The 16,839-nt window shown below is 36.5% G+C and overlaps 2 protein-coding genes across 2 annotated transcripts; both read right to left on the minus strand.

The window, feature by feature from the left end:
* Positions 1-5: 5 nt before the first annotated feature.
* On the minus strand, positions 6-6,336 carry LOC145205008 (GDP-mannose 4,6 dehydratase-like). Its single transcript, XM_080077630.1, has 7 exons — positions 6,141-6,336; positions 5,649-5,857; positions 4,797-4,982; positions 3,373-3,595; positions 2,894-2,987; positions 2,040-2,154; positions 6-1,261 (listed from the first exon to the last, which is right to left on the minus strand). The coding sequence occupies exons 1-7, from the start codon at positions 6,235-6,237 to the stop codon at positions 1,058-1,060; spliced, it is 1,128 nt and encodes a 375-aa protein (XP_079933756.1). The 5' UTR covers positions 6,238-6,336; the 3' UTR covers positions 6-1,057.
* A 1,257-nt stretch (positions 6,337-7,593) lies between these two features.
* LOC145205005 (uncharacterized) lies at positions 7,594-15,733 on the minus strand. The gene is made up of 9 exons (XM_080077627.1): positions 13,785-15,733; positions 13,149-13,454; positions 12,342-12,564; positions 11,816-12,044; positions 11,211-11,421; positions 10,709-10,893; positions 10,138-10,264; positions 8,605-8,731; positions 7,594-8,432 (listed from the first exon to the last, which is right to left on the minus strand). The coding sequence occupies exons 1-9, from the start codon at positions 15,708-15,710 to the stop codon at positions 8,230-8,232; spliced, it is 3,537 nt and encodes a 1,178-aa protein (XP_079933753.1). The 5' UTR covers positions 15,711-15,733; the 3' UTR covers positions 7,594-8,229.
* Between the last annotated feature and the right edge of the window lie 1,106 nt (positions 15,734-16,839).

Consider the following 16,839-nt stretch of genomic DNA (forward strand, 5'->3'; position numbering starts at 1 on the left):
TGTAATAGGGTCCAATAAATGCTCTATTATTTGCATAACAAAAACTACAGCATAAAACAAAAATGCACAATAGGCAAGGTGCCAATTTGTCGAATATGGAGAGACGTAAGTAACTGAAAAATGCACAAAAGCTAGCTCCAGCATCTATAGAATGAATATGAGTAAAACAGTGGTAACTTTAATTTTAACGCATTTAAAAACCAATATTTTTCTTTAAATCTTTAAACCATATAATAAGTCAAATACAAACGCTCTTTCAAGGGAACGTATTTGGTTCGGTAGAGAGTATATAATAATGCCATTTGACCAGTAAATCAAGTCCCAAGTACGTGAAAAAAGGCAATTTACAACAATAGTGACAGCTACGAATACACAATGAAAATTTTCAACATATACACACACTTATAGAATGTGGGTAGTATGCTTCATGTAAAAAAGGATGTTTTTAGATGTTTAAAATCTCAGCTAGGTTATATACTGCATCAACATACTACAAGCTGCTAGCAGACATTTAATTCCTGCTGTGTGTTTAGTGTTGGAACTTGTTAAAAAAATGAATGTGCAAGGTACTGAAAATGTTTTACATGTTTGCGTAAATTAAAAGTTTTGAATGTGTTATTAGATTGCTGATCCTAAAAGTAAATGTATAGGTTTTCAAAAATTACCTTAAGCATAACCAATCCTCGTGTAAAATAGGAAAAATACTCAACTGCAAAAATACATAGCAAGAAAAAAAAATATTTACACACAAAATTTATCAATGCACCAAACTGTAACGTTTTTTGGATAGCACACAAAACTTAGAACTAAAAAACAGCAACGAAAAAATAGTAAGTAATACGAGTGAGAAATAATGAAAGTAATTTGAAGAAACAATAAACCCCTTGAAGAATTGGGTATTTTGAAGACTTTAGTGTCTAAATGAATGTCTTGTAACACAAGACAACTTTAAAATAAGTTGAAGAGTGAAAATGAAACCTGACATGTAATTTTTAAGTAATTTTAGGTCACTTAATGACCTTGGACGAACATTGCATAGCAAGAATATTGAAAAGGTTTAAGCGTTGTGGTTTTTCTTCATCAATGCAACATCTGCATCTACCATTTCTTTGACCAGCTCATCAAATTTAATAGCTGGCTCCCAACCGAACGTCTTCTTGGCTTTAGCATAATCCCCAAGCAGAAATTCAACCTCTGTAGGTCGGTAGTAACGCTCACTGATCGTCACACGTTTTTCACCAGTTGAAGCATCAACACCAATCTAAAATCACACAAAACCAGACTATGAATATGTTTGGTAGAACTGGTTACATTCTCAAAAAGTTGTCGGCATAAGATACCAGTGTCTACCTGATCAAAGGAAATGTTTAAGATATTGTTCTGGTGTAGGAGCCAGCAGAACCTGTGGGTTCAACCATAGTTTTATGCAAGTGGCAATAACCCATCAGATTGTGCGGCCAGTACTAAGGCAGAACATATGCAGAACACTTACGCATCATTCAAATAACAGGACCATGCTTTTTGATATAAATAAATTAACATATTGATATCAATAGTTGCCATGCTGTCTGGCCCATGTAAATTTTAGTTTGCAAAAACTGGTGGTCCTAATATTTAGAACTGATGTTCAACAACGATACTTGTATCTGGCTGTTATATGTAAAATACACATTGATAGCAAAAAAGTTGTAGCTGTTTAGTCTACCAAAATTGATGTGATATGTCTTGCTATTTGTAAAGGAAGCGTTACACTGCTTTTTTACCTCATGGTTCATTACAACGATCAGATTTTGAAAGAATTTTTATAGCTCTTGTTAGGGTCAAATACAAACAAATGTTGAAACTGAGCAAACTAAACCCTCCATATGGATAGTCACAGTTTGTGTATAGAATACAGAATGATGTCTATCACTTTGTTTTCAATAGCTAAACGGGTCATGAATTTGCTCATAAAAAACAAAATGAGTCATAAAAAGCCAGGTTTAGTTACACACACACAGTTATAAAGCAATTCAGAAAAAAAGCTGTTTTTACTTTACCTCATTCACTCCCTTCCCTTGCCATTCAATTTCAATTCCAACATGCTTGAATGATTTTTCCACAAATTCTCGCACGCTGTGGGTTTCATTTGTGGCTAAAACGTAATCTCCAGGTCTGTAAATCAAAAATGACATTTGACCACCATGCAATATTGACATGATCTACTTGTATTTACAGTAATGTATATTTTTAAATCAATTTTCTAGCAGGTTTCACTACAAAAAAGGACATGTTAGCACAACATGCTTACAGTGTTAGTTCTACTCCAGTGGATTTTAAGTTTGTTTTGGCAAATATGTCTGTTATAAGTAGATACCTTAGAACTGTATTGATTTCAAACTACACGATTACTTGTAGTTAACAGGGTAAAAATTCATGTTTGAAACATTTAACAAGCACAAAATTACAAGAAGACACTGGAAAACTTATTTTTTTACTGACAAAGAATGCTTAGTTGAGTGTCACTGAAACTGAAACTAGCCTGACAAAAATTGGCACATGAGTCATGACACCGAAGCCGACGGAAATGTCCGACATGACATTTCATTTAAAGAATGACATCATGATTTTAAGGGATTTTTTAAATGTATTTACCAAATATGCATTTTGCTGTCCAAAAAACTTGCATTTTTATCAAAATTGAGATTAAAACCCCCATACTGTAACCACTATTGTGCAGTACCACATTGATAAGACCTGATATGTGGAAACAGTGTGCACTGTCAGCTTGTATAAATATTGTACTTTGTTTCCTGAAATTTTTCCCGGATGCACATAGCAGTTAATCGAAAACAATATATCCTCATGAATTATGCTGCTGCAGTTATTGAATTGTGTAGTTTTTCTAACTTACTCATCATGCTGAAGCATTTTCCACATGCCTTCCACATAATCCTTTGCATGGCCCCAATCTCTCTTTGAATCCAGGTTTCCAAGAGTGACATATTCTTTATTAAAACAAAACAGAGTTTCAGAAAACCTATTCCATGTTGGTAGTAAGTTATTACATGTATCCAAAGCCATACTAATAGAAAGATAGTACAAAGATATATATATATATATTTATATATATGATCCCATACATGCAGTGGAGGGATTCAAATTTTTTGTCAGCCCGTTCTATCACAATAGTGAGATTTTTCAACCGGCTCTGTTACTAAAAGTCCACTGACAGTAACATATGCATACCGGTTCACTGATTTCATAAAATTTCGTGAGAAGGTTCTGTAGAACCGGTGCGAACCGGCTGAATCCCACCACTGCATACATGGCTAAATATTATCTGGTAAAAAATACTTGAAATGAGTGTTTTATTCAATTTGCTTCTGTTACCTTGTAGGCCAAGGTGAATTTTTGCAACACTTCTTGTAATTTTCCTTGTTACAAAATTGAAGCCTCTCCGTGGGCTTTCATGGTTAAACAAAATGCCATTGCTCGCATGCATCCCATATGCTTCTCGATAATTGACAACTATCCAGTAAGCATAAACTTTGGCAGCTGCGTACGGCGAGCGGGGGTAGAATGGTGTGGTTTCAGTCTGAGGAATCTGCTGCACCTGAAATTCAAAAAACACAACAACTCAAAATTGAATCGAAGAACTCAGCAGGCTATTATATCTGTGACAATTTTACAACTCATAGTATGCCAAATCAAGCCTGTTCCTCATACAGACTTGGTATAACGCAGGGGTTCCCAACCTTTTATGCTGCTCGTACCCCTTGGTCAGGTGAGAGCATTCTTCATACCCCCCAAAAAAATTTGATGGAATTTTTCAGATATATATTGCTAAATTAATTTAAGCTCAACTAAACGTTAAACCGGTATTCCACACAAAAATGCAAAAATCACAAAAAAATTAAATGTCAGTTATTTTGTTTGTCACTTCTCAGTGAGATATTTGCTGCTGCTTCATTGATAACATTCGCTCAAACGATGGTTCGATTTTACTCAAGGCAACGCATAAATCATCTTCCAGTTGCTGACGATTTCTGTACTTATTCTTAATATATTGCCCCGCCTTCCCCCACCTTCTCTAGTACTAGAGGCGGGTACCAGATTTACAGCAAGACTACATTGAATGCCTCCTTTATCTGTGCATTTTCTTCTAACTTTGTGCTTTGTTGTTTATTGCGGGCAGCAAGTAAAAAAAGCATTGTTATGGGACAATGGTGCTTCTTACTAAATAACGACAATTATTAGTAGATATTTGCTATTTTAAAGCAAAGATGGCATAATATCATTTACAATTCCAAAAAAACTGTACTGTGAAATCTGTTTCAAAAGTTGCTCTGTGGCCCAACTTGGTACCCCTTGATGTTCAATCTTGTACCCCCAGTTGGGAACCCCTCGTATAACGCTTTCAATTGGCCCGGCGTACCATGATTTATAAGTATGCTGCGATTGCTGGTCTGCATGGACGCTTCAGTGCTGATCCCAGTATGCATGTGTTCATGTTAGCTAAATTTTACACCCTATGTATAAACTAACATCTACTTTACACAAGTACAAGCTGTATTATTGCGCTGTAAAATGAATATGAAGCTGTAATCTATTACTTGTCTCCAATATATTTAACCAATCTTATATATATAGTTATATATATAATTGCTAAAAGTTTTTAAAAACAAAGTTGTTACAAATCAGAATGCCCCACAATGATATAGGAAAATATTCTTGTAAAATACAAGCTGTGAACAAATTGGTTTTAACATCTACTACTTGTAATACTGATTCAGGTTTTTGAGCAATGAACTTACCTTTCCAAACATTTCAGATGTTGATGCTTGATAGAATCTGACTTTATCAGCCATTCCACATGTTCTGATAGCATCCAGTAACCTTAATGTACCAACTCCATCAACATCGGCAGTATATTCAGCCAAGTCAAACGACACTTTAACATGGCTCATAGCACCCAAGTTGTAGATTTCATTTGGTTTTACCTGAATACAAAAATATTTGCTTTAAAGTGTATTCTTGTTCAAAGTGCAATCAGTAAAAGTTAACAAAGCGCTGTGTCCTTTCACAGTATACCCCTACAAAACATAAAAGTAAGGAACTATACAAGTAAGTTGTATGGAAAGTTTGCTTTAAATGTATCAAATCAACATTTTGGGACCAATAATTAATGGAACTGAACAAAAAATCGATGTAAAAAAAAGTTTATGTGTGAATGGTTGCAAGTCGCAAATTTGGATTCCATTAAATATTTCTTGTTCACAATTGCATTCAAGTTGAATTTTTCTGTTTGTTATGTAAATCAAAGACTATACCAGGGGTCGATGAATCCTGTTGCATACCAAGCATGTGAGGCAATTTTTCATGGCATGTATTTAAACTAGTACATAGTTTTGTTGCTTATTTGAATGCAAGTCTTGAAACCCAACATATATGCACAAATCTGTCTGTTTTACAATATTATTTGAATCGGCTGGCACAAAACCAACATATATATAATACACACAAAAAAGGGTTAGTATGCGAAGCCAATACCAATTTAACAAAAAAAGTTGAAAAGCATGCTGTGTTCAAAAGGTTGCAGATCCCTGGACTACACTACAATTTAGGAATTGGCAAAAAAACTAGACCAAATGGAACATCTTTTTTACCTGGTTGATAATCTTGACAAGACAACTGCTGTCTGTCAAGTCCCCATAATGCAAATGCATGTTTCCCTCCTGGTGTGTAGCTCGGTCAGCATATAGGTGTTCAATTCGGGCAGTGTTAGGTTGACTTGCTCTTCGTACAATGCCATGCACTTCATAACCCTTTTGAAGTAAGAGTTCAGCAAGATAGGAGCCATCCTGACCAGTAATTCCTGGATTACAGAAATTTGTTATTTAGGGTTGGTAAGCTTGTCTTGTAACTTTGCTGATGCATTAAAATCTCTAATTTTCTGAAACAAGTTGGTTTTAGGACACAAACAAAAAAAGTTATGTGATCAGAGGTTTGACCTTTTTGGCATAGATAGGCCAACATTTACAGATGTGACACTAGTGTTCTGTTGACTTTTAAATTTAACTGAAGAATATTATTTTTTATAATTTCAAAGCAAAAATCGAAAACTGTCTTTTTACATCAAAATGTATCACAGATTTTACCTGTAACTAATGCTGTTTTTTTGCTTCTTTTTGTTTCGATCTCCATAGGATCGGAACCATTTGCATGTTTTCCATTCCCTATTCTTTTATCCGCCATTATAAGAATGATAAATATTAACACAAAAAATTGAAGAAATACAGGTGGATATAATACAAAGGAAAAATTGCGCCTAGACTGCAGAAAAACAACAACGTTTTTACAACTGATATTTAAACACACACACAGCAACAAAAACAAAAAATCAGGGCCTCCATGGTCCAAAATCCAATAGTATATTTATTAGTCCAAATTTGTGTAACTCTATTCTGATTTCTGTACTTTTTCTACGTAAAACTGCACCCTTCCAGTAGTCTATTGAAATTTGAAAGCACAAGAAGCACCCAGGTCGTTGTCTGCACTATGTCTATCACAAAGCAGCGAATAACGTGGCAGGAAATTCGCTATTCGTTTCATCAAACGCGTGTGTTTCTCATATTTACAACAATTGGTGCGTGACGCAGCCGTCGCTTTCCGGCCCAGATCTCGTCAATCGATTGTTTTCTGCCTGACCGTTGGTAACGCAAATGATCAAATTACTGTAAGCCATTTACAAGCTATAAATAAACAATGACCACCAGAACAACTTAAAAGCGCAAGCTGTTAAAATATTAAAAATTTGAATCTCCTGTAATTGGCACATTTTTGAAACATGTTTTAACGGTTGTTATCGAAACAACAAATGTGCCATGATAACGAACTTGCATATGCCTTTGTCATTATTTCCGGGGTCATAAAAATGATCAACAATAACATTATACTCAATATACGTGGCCAGAATTTCAATGGAAGTGGGCAGCTGCATATTGCATAATTAAGATAGTAATTACCACATTACAATGTCTTTTTTGTTGAAAAAACAAACAAACTATGATTTGCTTATGTAAAGCACATCTACATGTTTCGCGCTGTTTAAATACGAAAGCAAAAGCACACAAAGAAAAAAATCAAAAGCCAAAACTTGTTATTTTACATCCCTTCGCAACGGATAAAAGTGACTCCTTGGCAATTTTCCCGCACTTTTGTGCAGAATGCGTCCATTAGTTCTCCTTTTGTTTGCATTCATTCCTTTTCAAACCATCGTTGGAAATGGATATGTTTTTGGGACATCACAAAAGCATGAATCAAAACTTGGTGCAATGAAAGGTAAAACAATGAATTTTGTTTCATGATAAAACTTCCAATAATACAAGTATTTAATATTGCCCACTATCTCTTTGTTTATATATTTACTATTTTGTCGACATAATAAATACATATGTTAATTTTTAATATATGTCCATGCAATCATACCTGACTCCTTTACAAACATGTTAAAATGGTGCTTACCATGTTTAAAGTTCATATTTTTTGCCCAGACCTAGTGTTGAAATATTCAACTATACTGTTTGTTTCTGTTTGGAGCAACAATATAACTTTTAAGCTTAATTCATGTTTATTACATATTGGAAACAATGACGAATTACTTTTAAGGCAAATTGCAAACAAAGTAAATGTCAAAACAAACACACTTGGCAATACAACAGGTCATAAAAGTTGGTGGTGTGTCTGCTTAAAAATATTTCTTTTACTTTTTTTATTACTCAAGTGATGCTGCAGTAGAAATGTTTCTTGTGGAAGTTTTACCACAAAATTTTTAAAATTACTCAATGAACCTAAAATTATTTTACCCATGATAAAGTCTAAACATGACAAAACTTTACATACTTTGCATTTTATGTTTCTCGAATAGCATTTACAAACACAAGTGCAGGTACATAACTGTTTGTTGGCAAACAAACTAACTCAAAACATATTATTGTTTAATGGTGATATCCATTGTTTTTTAGCCACTGACAACACAAAGACAAACATTCAAAGTTTGTGCCCAAGGAGATGTCCATTGAGTACAGGTAAATAATGCTTTTCATATTGTTCACCAACTTGTGGTATTGAATGGTTTGTTGTAATGTTCTTTTAATCAAGCTTGTGAAGCAAACATTTAGACTTCTGTACAAATACTGTGTTAACACTGGCAAAAGAACCCGTATGTCGTAGGCAGGCTTATTAATATCAGACATAGTTTTCTGTTCCTGCTGCTTTAAATGAGTCAAGATAACCTGGACTAGGCGTGTTGTCAAGTGGCCAAAGTTCGACAATATCACTTTCTGTGTCTTTTGCTTTGTTGTTGGTTTCTTTATTCTTTTCTGGCTTGTCAGTGGATTCTGTTAGGGGTTTTGTTTCCTCATTCACTGCAGATTCTTTTGAACTTGAAGCTGATCAACAACAAAAGTATTAAAATTACACACAAAAAAGGTATTTTCTTTTACTTTTTTTCAAAATAGTCTATACCTGATTGACATGTATGCATTTAAAATGTCTCTGTTACCTTTTAACCTGATTTTGGCCTCAGTAAAAGAAGGCTGAAACCATGAGTCTGATGCTAACCTTTATCTGAGTCAGTTTCCAGCTTTTTCTTTTCCTCTGAGTTCTCTTCTTCCTCAACAAGCTTCTTGTGACCACGGCAACGGTTATAAAGTCTAAACATCATGACCATCAAACATGCTTCTGCAGTCTGTGTACAAAAATATAAGAAACTGAATTAAGCCATCACTGATGAAACGCTTTGTTGACAAAAAAGTTGCTACTATACATTACTGTGGACTTTGATTGCATATACAAAATTTATAAACACTTGAGTTGGTTCCAAATATTGACAGGACATGCATCTGTACATGGTTTATGTATGAGTGCGGATGAGTATATCAAAACAATCAAAGAAAGTTTTTCAACTTTTTATTGCAACAAAATTTAAACTACCACACAAATATGCCTTCACTGACAGGATGGCAATAAGGACTATTGTCAATTGTGGGTACACTTGTTTTGGTCACCTTAGTTTACTCTTTCATTATGACCTTTGTTATTCAAACTCATTTATTATTTTGACAATGCAGAAAGTGTTTGGGTGAGTTGAATTAGTCACTGGTGTCCAAAACTGACGTTTATCTCTTTTTTGTTATCAGGTCTATCAGTGCTAATGTGTACATAGTATTAGTCATTGACTGTGTCAGCACAAGTAGCGTTGTTGGTTAGAAACCCAAACGGCGGCGGCCCACACATGTTTGTGAACTTTTCACTTCATGTTTACAGGGTCCCAGGGTCAATAACCTGGCGTTCTTTATCACTGGGTTGTTGAACGACGAGTTTCTAAATAAGTATTGCTATCTTTTTGGTAATACACATGTTGTATATGTGTTGTTGAACTAAAAACATTAGCAAAAACAACATTTGTCGTGTTTGATTCGGTTCAACAAACGATAGAACCGTTTTACTGATTTGAAATCGCAATTGTTGCGTGCATGCTGATTTACAAGGGTATCGTTTTGCTTGTCGCTGTGTTGCATAAAATCTTCGTCATTATAGTTTAGTTTTGATGTAGATAAAAATGTGGCTCTTGTTATGATAAAACGCCATTTCCATCGTAAAGAATTAAAAGCTGCGCTGAAACTGTGTGGGTTGGAGTTTTGTAACTGTGTATTCTCACTTTCGTACCAACTTACGTGTGCGAAACTTTAAAGGTCCTATTCGACTGGACGTTGGTTTGATGGTAGTATTGTATTTTTGAAACAGCTTTTGTAATGGATTGCGCATAAGTAGAAAAATTCTCTATTTGTTTTTCCTAATGCCCAGGCAAGGTAACTGTCAGGATTTTTTTTCTTGAGTTTACAACTCTCGGTGATTTACAACTCACAAATAGGTAAATAATCAAGAAATTTGTTATTGCCCGTTGTTTTTCAACATTCCTGTTTCCCGTTTTTGTGTAACTAAATGACAAGATGCCTTGTGGTGGTTATTTTTTCCTGTAAAGGAGGTTCTTTGTCGTTGTCTTTGACCGCGAGTAATCTTATTGTCGACTTTCACGGGCGCTTGATTCAAAACATGCATCGTAACAAATTGTTCACTTTGTTGACATTTTACCTGAAACGCCATGTACACGAGTGGCATGAGGAAGAGCACTCCGACCAAAATCGGATCAAACGCAAGTTTGAGAACGGTAGAACAGAGCTGAACGTTTTGGCATCCAGTTTCCACGCAAATGGTGCGTCTGTGAATACGTGTAAAATATAAAATATAGTTATTATACGTAAATAACTATTAGTTTAAATAAAACTTTTCTTCCATCGAATAGTTACTTTTATTTTAAAATGATAGGTAATTAAAGAATCGGAATTTGTAGTGGGCCTAAGCCAGCGGTCGACTAGCACGATGCCCGTCCGTTATCAGGTCATTTCTGGCCACCGGGCCTTAATTTATTTTTTATTTTTAAAACAGTCTGCAATGCAAAAATAGTTGTCGAACCCTGGCCTAAACGATCGTTGGTGTGAACGACGTTATCATAAAGAGTGTTTAAAATTTTTGGTTGCATATTGATTTTCAATCACGGTTCGTAGCAAATTATCACGGGGGCGTTTCTTGTTGACCCCTTACCGTGACTTAAAAAGTTAAACAGTAAAAAAGTGCTTTTGTGGTTTATACTTCGAAAACGTACCTGCATTTTGGATCTTCTCTTGCTATAAAGGCAAACAAATAGCCAAACGTGTAGCCCATAGCAGGAAGAATAGCACAGCAAGCGAGCACCTTAGTGTCAAAGTAGAGAAAGAATGCATCGCCGAGCATTATTCCCGATAGGACGGCTACGGTGATTGTACAGAGGACCAACATGACTGCTCCAAACTGTAAAGCAAAAATTACGCCTCTTTATTAAAATTGTTGCAAAAAACTTAAATGTTCACTGAAAATGATAAATAAAAATTCCAACTACTTAGAGTTTTGTTAAGTTGAGTGCGGTATGGTTACTGGATATGCATACGTATCAATCAGGTTTTGTTCTACGTTTTTACACCTATTTTGCTTGGTCAAGTATATATTCAAAAATTTTTGATCATCTTTGGCGACTACTCATAACACACCACGTTCCTATTACAAAAACTGCGTTGTTGTGTTTTACCGTTCTTCTGGAAATGAGCCTATAACTTATTTGTATTGCTTACCCTCATCACGTAAGTTGTCCATTGAGGTCTGTAGTGCCGGATAGCGATGCCTATTCCAACCGGTATCACTGTACAAGCAATGTTGAAAATAATCTTGCCATAAGGTACGATGTCACCGCTGTCCAGGGGAACAATCAGTTGGGAATAAAGATACAAGGAAAGAGGCATCATGCCCAGTCCCAATATGGAAGAGCACGACGTCATCAGGATACTGAAATACGTTAATTTCTTGAGTGTTAGGGTTGACAACAGTTACAGAAATAAGGGGAAATTTGCTTGGCGATGGATTGAAGTTTTCTGCTGTATGCGACTGTTGTGCTTTGTCTAGTAAACTTTTGACATCCTAAATTAGCACCTGAGTGTATCGCAATCTACGCTGAGGAGTCGAACGGTTCGTTAACTGAATGACCTTGAGAATGTAACGCCAAACATAAAACTCTTGTGATAAGGCGTGCCATTAAGCCTTAAAGTACACATAAGCAACACATCCAACTTATCTTTTTTGTAAGGAGCAGAGTGTATTATTTACTTTTAAATTCCAACCTGAATTACTACAAAGACTATCGCTGTTTAGCTGCAAACTTAACGATTTTGTGCAAGCCCACCTTAAATTCATGTCTCCGTTAAGGGCATACGCGAGCATGTTGGACAGGTTCCCACCAGGGCAGCAGCCGCAAATGAGAACAGCGATTGCCGCGTAGGTTTCCAATTGGAAGAGCTGAGTTAAACCAAACGCTGATGCTGGCATAATGACGAATTGCGCAAACAAGGCGATTACGACTCCCTTAGGCTTTTTCGCGTGTTCTGCGATCTTTGAAACAGTCATCGTGCAACCTGTAATAACGAATTCGTGAGTTGAAGAACTTATGCCATGACACAAAATTTTTGTGCTTGCTTGCAGATTATAACAAACCTAAAAATTCCGGTTTAAAAAAGGGTAAAGATCTTTCCCAAGTCTAATCTACTATTTCTATTTCCAGATCAAAAAAGTATCTGCATGTAGTTGGTATTGGGTAAAATATCTTTTAACTGTTTATCGGCTTAGCTTTCAGCAGTAAAATGAAAAAGCTGTAAAGACCACATGTTTATGATATTATGATTGTGAATCTAAAACTTTGTGTGTTATCTTACCTAGCGAGGTCATTACGAACATCAGGACGATAATGACACATGCACTGATCGCTGCATTAATATCTCGGTTCATTTGAACTTTAAAGAGCGAGTAGAAGAAATATGAGGATGGAGACATCATCTGCTGGAGAAGATCTGGGTCATTTTCTACCTCCTCTTTAATCTGCGTTTCATTTTTTCCGCTGATCATCAAAAGCTTTAGGTCCATTGGAACCGGTTTTTCCTACGATAGGTAAAGTTGTTAGATTTTTTTAAATTCGTGCAAAATTCGTTGGACGAAAAAACACTTGCTAGGTTCCTACTTGTGAAACAAATTTGTTGCCATTAATGCTCAATTTTAGGTGATTTTTTTCAACGCAAGTTAAGCTTATGTAGATGCCAAGTAAAAGTCTTTTATAGGACGTTTCTGCCCTGAAATTCTGGAATTATTCTTCACTGGTGTGAGCGCAACGGAAATTAGCGCTGTTTATTCAAGGATGTTGCTAAATAAGCAGTATACGAAAAATTGTTGAATTGGTTGTTCCATCTAATTATTATTCACGCTTTTACTTTTCTGTCATTATGGTTTCTAACCGAGGTTTCTTGTGGTGTTTTTTTGCGCATCGGTTTGTTTGAATTTGGCGAAACACCTTGAGGTTGCGTTCCTGCTTGGTTATTTACTTTTTGTCTGTTTAACACATTACCTTACTTCATTTTGACTCAAGCATTTGTGAAAATGTTCAACTGACATTGTGTGTAAAAAATCATAAGAGATAGTCGTCTCAATGGACCAGATCAAAATAACTGAACAAGCATTATTTAATTTACCCCAATTATGGCCCGCAAGTTGTCAGACAGCATCTTCTTAACTAACTTATCGTCTTGTATCATCATCAATCCAATCTTGGTTTTATTTGGTGTCCCGCTGAAGATTTCCGCTACAATTTCCGGAGGCATATCACCATTTCGGACTAGTTCAGCTATTTTGTCTGGCATCTGGGACAAAATATAGTCCTCGTTCTTCGACAGATTGGCTTTTAGCCACTCCTCTGTAATGTGCCCCAGAGCTAGTTGTGTAAGTGTGTCCTCCGGGAGGTAGCCTGCTTTGATGATCGCTTGAAGTTGGTTCAGTTTCTGTCAAAGAAAGTCGGGATTGTTATGTTTGCTTTGATTTTACGTTTTTTACCAAAAAATTTCTTCAGCGAATGCTTGTTCCTCTATTTGGAACTTTACTATGTTCATTAATTAACAGGAAGCACTCGTAGGTTGGGCATTGCGTTTTTGTTTTGTTTTTCAGCCAATACTTTGGATTTACTTTCCTCGTTTTTATGTTATGTAAAACATTGGCCAGCAGAAGAAATAATGGAAAAATGGCGATGTAAAGGGTTCGGGTAATTTACAGTAAAAACGTTTTGTAGTTTGCTGTGACTAAAATAAAAATTCCTTCAAAGCGCCTATACACACCTGAAGTCTTGACACTTGGCCCAAAACTTTAGGTGTCGGAGACTCATCAAGTTCTCCGCACTCTGGGGCCAACTTTCCGGACTTAACTGCAGCCCCAACCACCATACCCTTAAGTTCATGCGGGGTCATTTCACCCTGTGCCACTTTAATAGACGTTCCCTCTGGCAATTCGTTTTCTTGTTCCATTTCACGAACGAGGGCCAGCAAGCTTCCATGGTCGCTAACATTCACTCCCAACTCACAATTGGGTAACGTTGGTTGTTCATGGCTTTCTTGGTCTTCGTTACATTCAATTACAGGCAACCCCGCGTCAGCTAACGCTTCATTCAAAAGGGTAAGTTTTTCGGCTTGATTTAGCTCTGGGTTGGTAAGTGGTTGGATTACTGACCCTGATAGTTTATCTTCGGAAATGTAGCCGATTACAGTATTTCTTACTCTATCCGGATCGCAGTCATCCGATTTTGGATTTGCAGATACCACTGTGGATAATTTGCTTGTCGTTTGTGCGTTAGTTTTGACAGGGGACAAAGTTGACTTGGAAATTGGAACGGTCGTAGTCTTTAAAGTTTCACGTGTGCTGACTGAACTTGAAGACGGTAATGAAGTGAGTTTTGCCTTGGTGGTTGTTTTGTCGACCTCTGTACATGGCTTTAGTGGGGGTAAGTTATTTCTAATCAAAGTTTCGTTGGACAATCTAACTTTTTCGCTTGCGTCGCTGTTCTTAATCTTTTCTACATCAAAAAATGATAAATTGCCACTGAGAAGGTAGCCCATCAGAATTGATCTAATTCCTAAAGATTCGCAAGTTGGAAGGTTTTGAACTACAGATTTCGGAGTTGTATGTACAACTTCTGTAGATGTTGGTGAGGTAGTGGTTATAACCGATGTGGTTAACTTATCAGCTCTTTTTGTTGTAGCCTTGTTTTGTGTAGCATCTTCGGTTTCTTGAATGCACGTCTTTAAGGGGGGTAAGTTGTTCCTTATCAAAGTTTCATTGGTCATTCTAAGCTTCTCGCTTTGGCTTGCGTCGCTATTCTGAATCTTTTGTACGTCAGCAAAAGGTATGTTGCCACTGAGAACATGTGCAGCAATAATTGTTTGTATCCCCAAAGACTCGCATGTTGGATAATTTTGAATAACATTTTTCGGAGTTGTATTTACAATTTGAGCTTGTGTTGTTGTTGGTGCGGTTGTGGTAGTAGATACGGTCGTTGTGGTTGATTTTCCTGCCATTTCCGTCGTAGCTTTGGTTTTTGTTTCTTCATCCTCTTTCGCAATACACGCCTTTAACGGCGGAAGATTGTACTTAATCAAAGTGTCATTGGTCATCTTTACCTTTTCCTTTGCACTTACGGTGCTAGATCGAATCTTGAGAAGGTCAGAAACTGGAATATTGCCTGAAAACATATGACCGGTCATGATTCCAGCGATCCCCAACGACGCACACGGTGGCAGTTTTTTCTCCTTCAGTGGTTTAGCGGTTGTTGGTCGAGCAGGGACGGTGGGTTCTTCGTCTGAATAGTCGTAGGTGGAGTTATCGTATTCAAACAAATAGTCGATAATGGACGACAGCCCCTCACTACCAACGTGATGAACCTCGTCCGTGTTATTAAATATCACGGCGGGTGTGGTTACTGCGCCATCTAGCGGCTGTTTCAGCTTTTTATTTTGAGTTTTTGCCGGGATTGAACTTGTAATAAAAACTTGGGTGGTTTGGGTAACATTAAGCGTGGCATTGGCTTGTTGAGTGACATCGGTTGGAACAACGGACGTGGGGTCTTCTGTAGTTGATTCAGCAGTCGTTGTCATTCGTTTCTTTCTGTTTCTTTTCTTCTTTCTGCCGCCCTTCCCCTTCCTTTTCGCTTCTCCGATCTCGAAGATTAGCGAAATCACTAAGACCAGGAGAAGCACAAGCTTCAGTTTCATTTTAACTTATTTTGAAATAAGAACTGAAAAAAGGACGAAGTTGTATCAAATTGTTAAAATTTATTTGTAACTTATGAAAACACGGTTTAAAGAAAACTAGAATAGTCATTGAATTTGACTTCTGTCTAGTAAATCTTTCTTTAAACTTAAGAATCACATCAGTTTCAGCCATACAGTGGGAGACTTTAGTCTTTTTGTTCTGTTTCGACACTTGCCCTAAATTTTTTTGTTCGAATCTAGACTTGTTGTTCAAGCACGAAACTTTTGTTATATTTATTTAGTAAAACCTATCCAGTAAATGTCACCTCAAATATTATGTTATGCATATGTGATAAACATTTTTTGCTTATTTGCCGTGGATTAATGGTTTGCTAAAGCAACACGGGTAAAAATAGCAATAAATAGAATTACAACCATTTTACGAGCAATAAAATCGGTGCAAATGACTCATAATAAATTATATACACTGCTTCTGGATACTTAACACATCTTGTTTGCTCATATTTCACACTGTTCTGCATCACAACTATAAGTCAATGTTCTAATATGTTTAACCAAAGTTTCAACTTATGCAATACTGGCTCTGTCACTGTAGTTTGTTTCACTTTCTAGCTACCGTTAAAATCTGCAATTCACGTCTTGGTGGCAAAATGGTGCCCTTGTCAAGAATTAAATGCTTTACATGCGTAACTATACGGCCGCCTGTATCACTGCAAGTCTGTGTGTCAATTGAGCGAACCTCAAGGATGAATGTAATGTGTACAGCCAACAATAATTCATAACAGCTAATTCTGGGCACATATTAACCAGGCACAATTTTTTGTTTGTCCGCAATCATGCCTTGGTTAAATAGAGCAGGTCTGACAATAGGAGAAACGCGTTTACTGATGAGATCGCCTTTGTTTTGTATGGAATAGTACCATAATTTATTTCTTGCGTCTGAAATAGGGGTGTATTTTGTTTAATGGCGCTGGGAACCCTGAGAAACACATTTGTATTGAGCTTTTTTCTGTGTTGAAACATACAAGATGGTGTAATATTTTCAGTAAAAGTTCCGCCCTAGCTACCGCAAGAGTACATATTTGCTGAAATACATGTCTGCCAATGTTTGGTATTTAGAGTAAAGATC

This window comes from Phallusia mammillata, chromosome 8 (assembly GCF_965637545.1).
Source record: "Phallusia mammillata chromosome 8, kaPhaMamm4.hap1.1, whole genome shotgun sequence".
Taxonomy (NCBI): Eukaryota; Metazoa; Chordata; class Ascidiacea; order Phlebobranchia; family Ascidiidae; genus Phallusia; species Phallusia mammillata.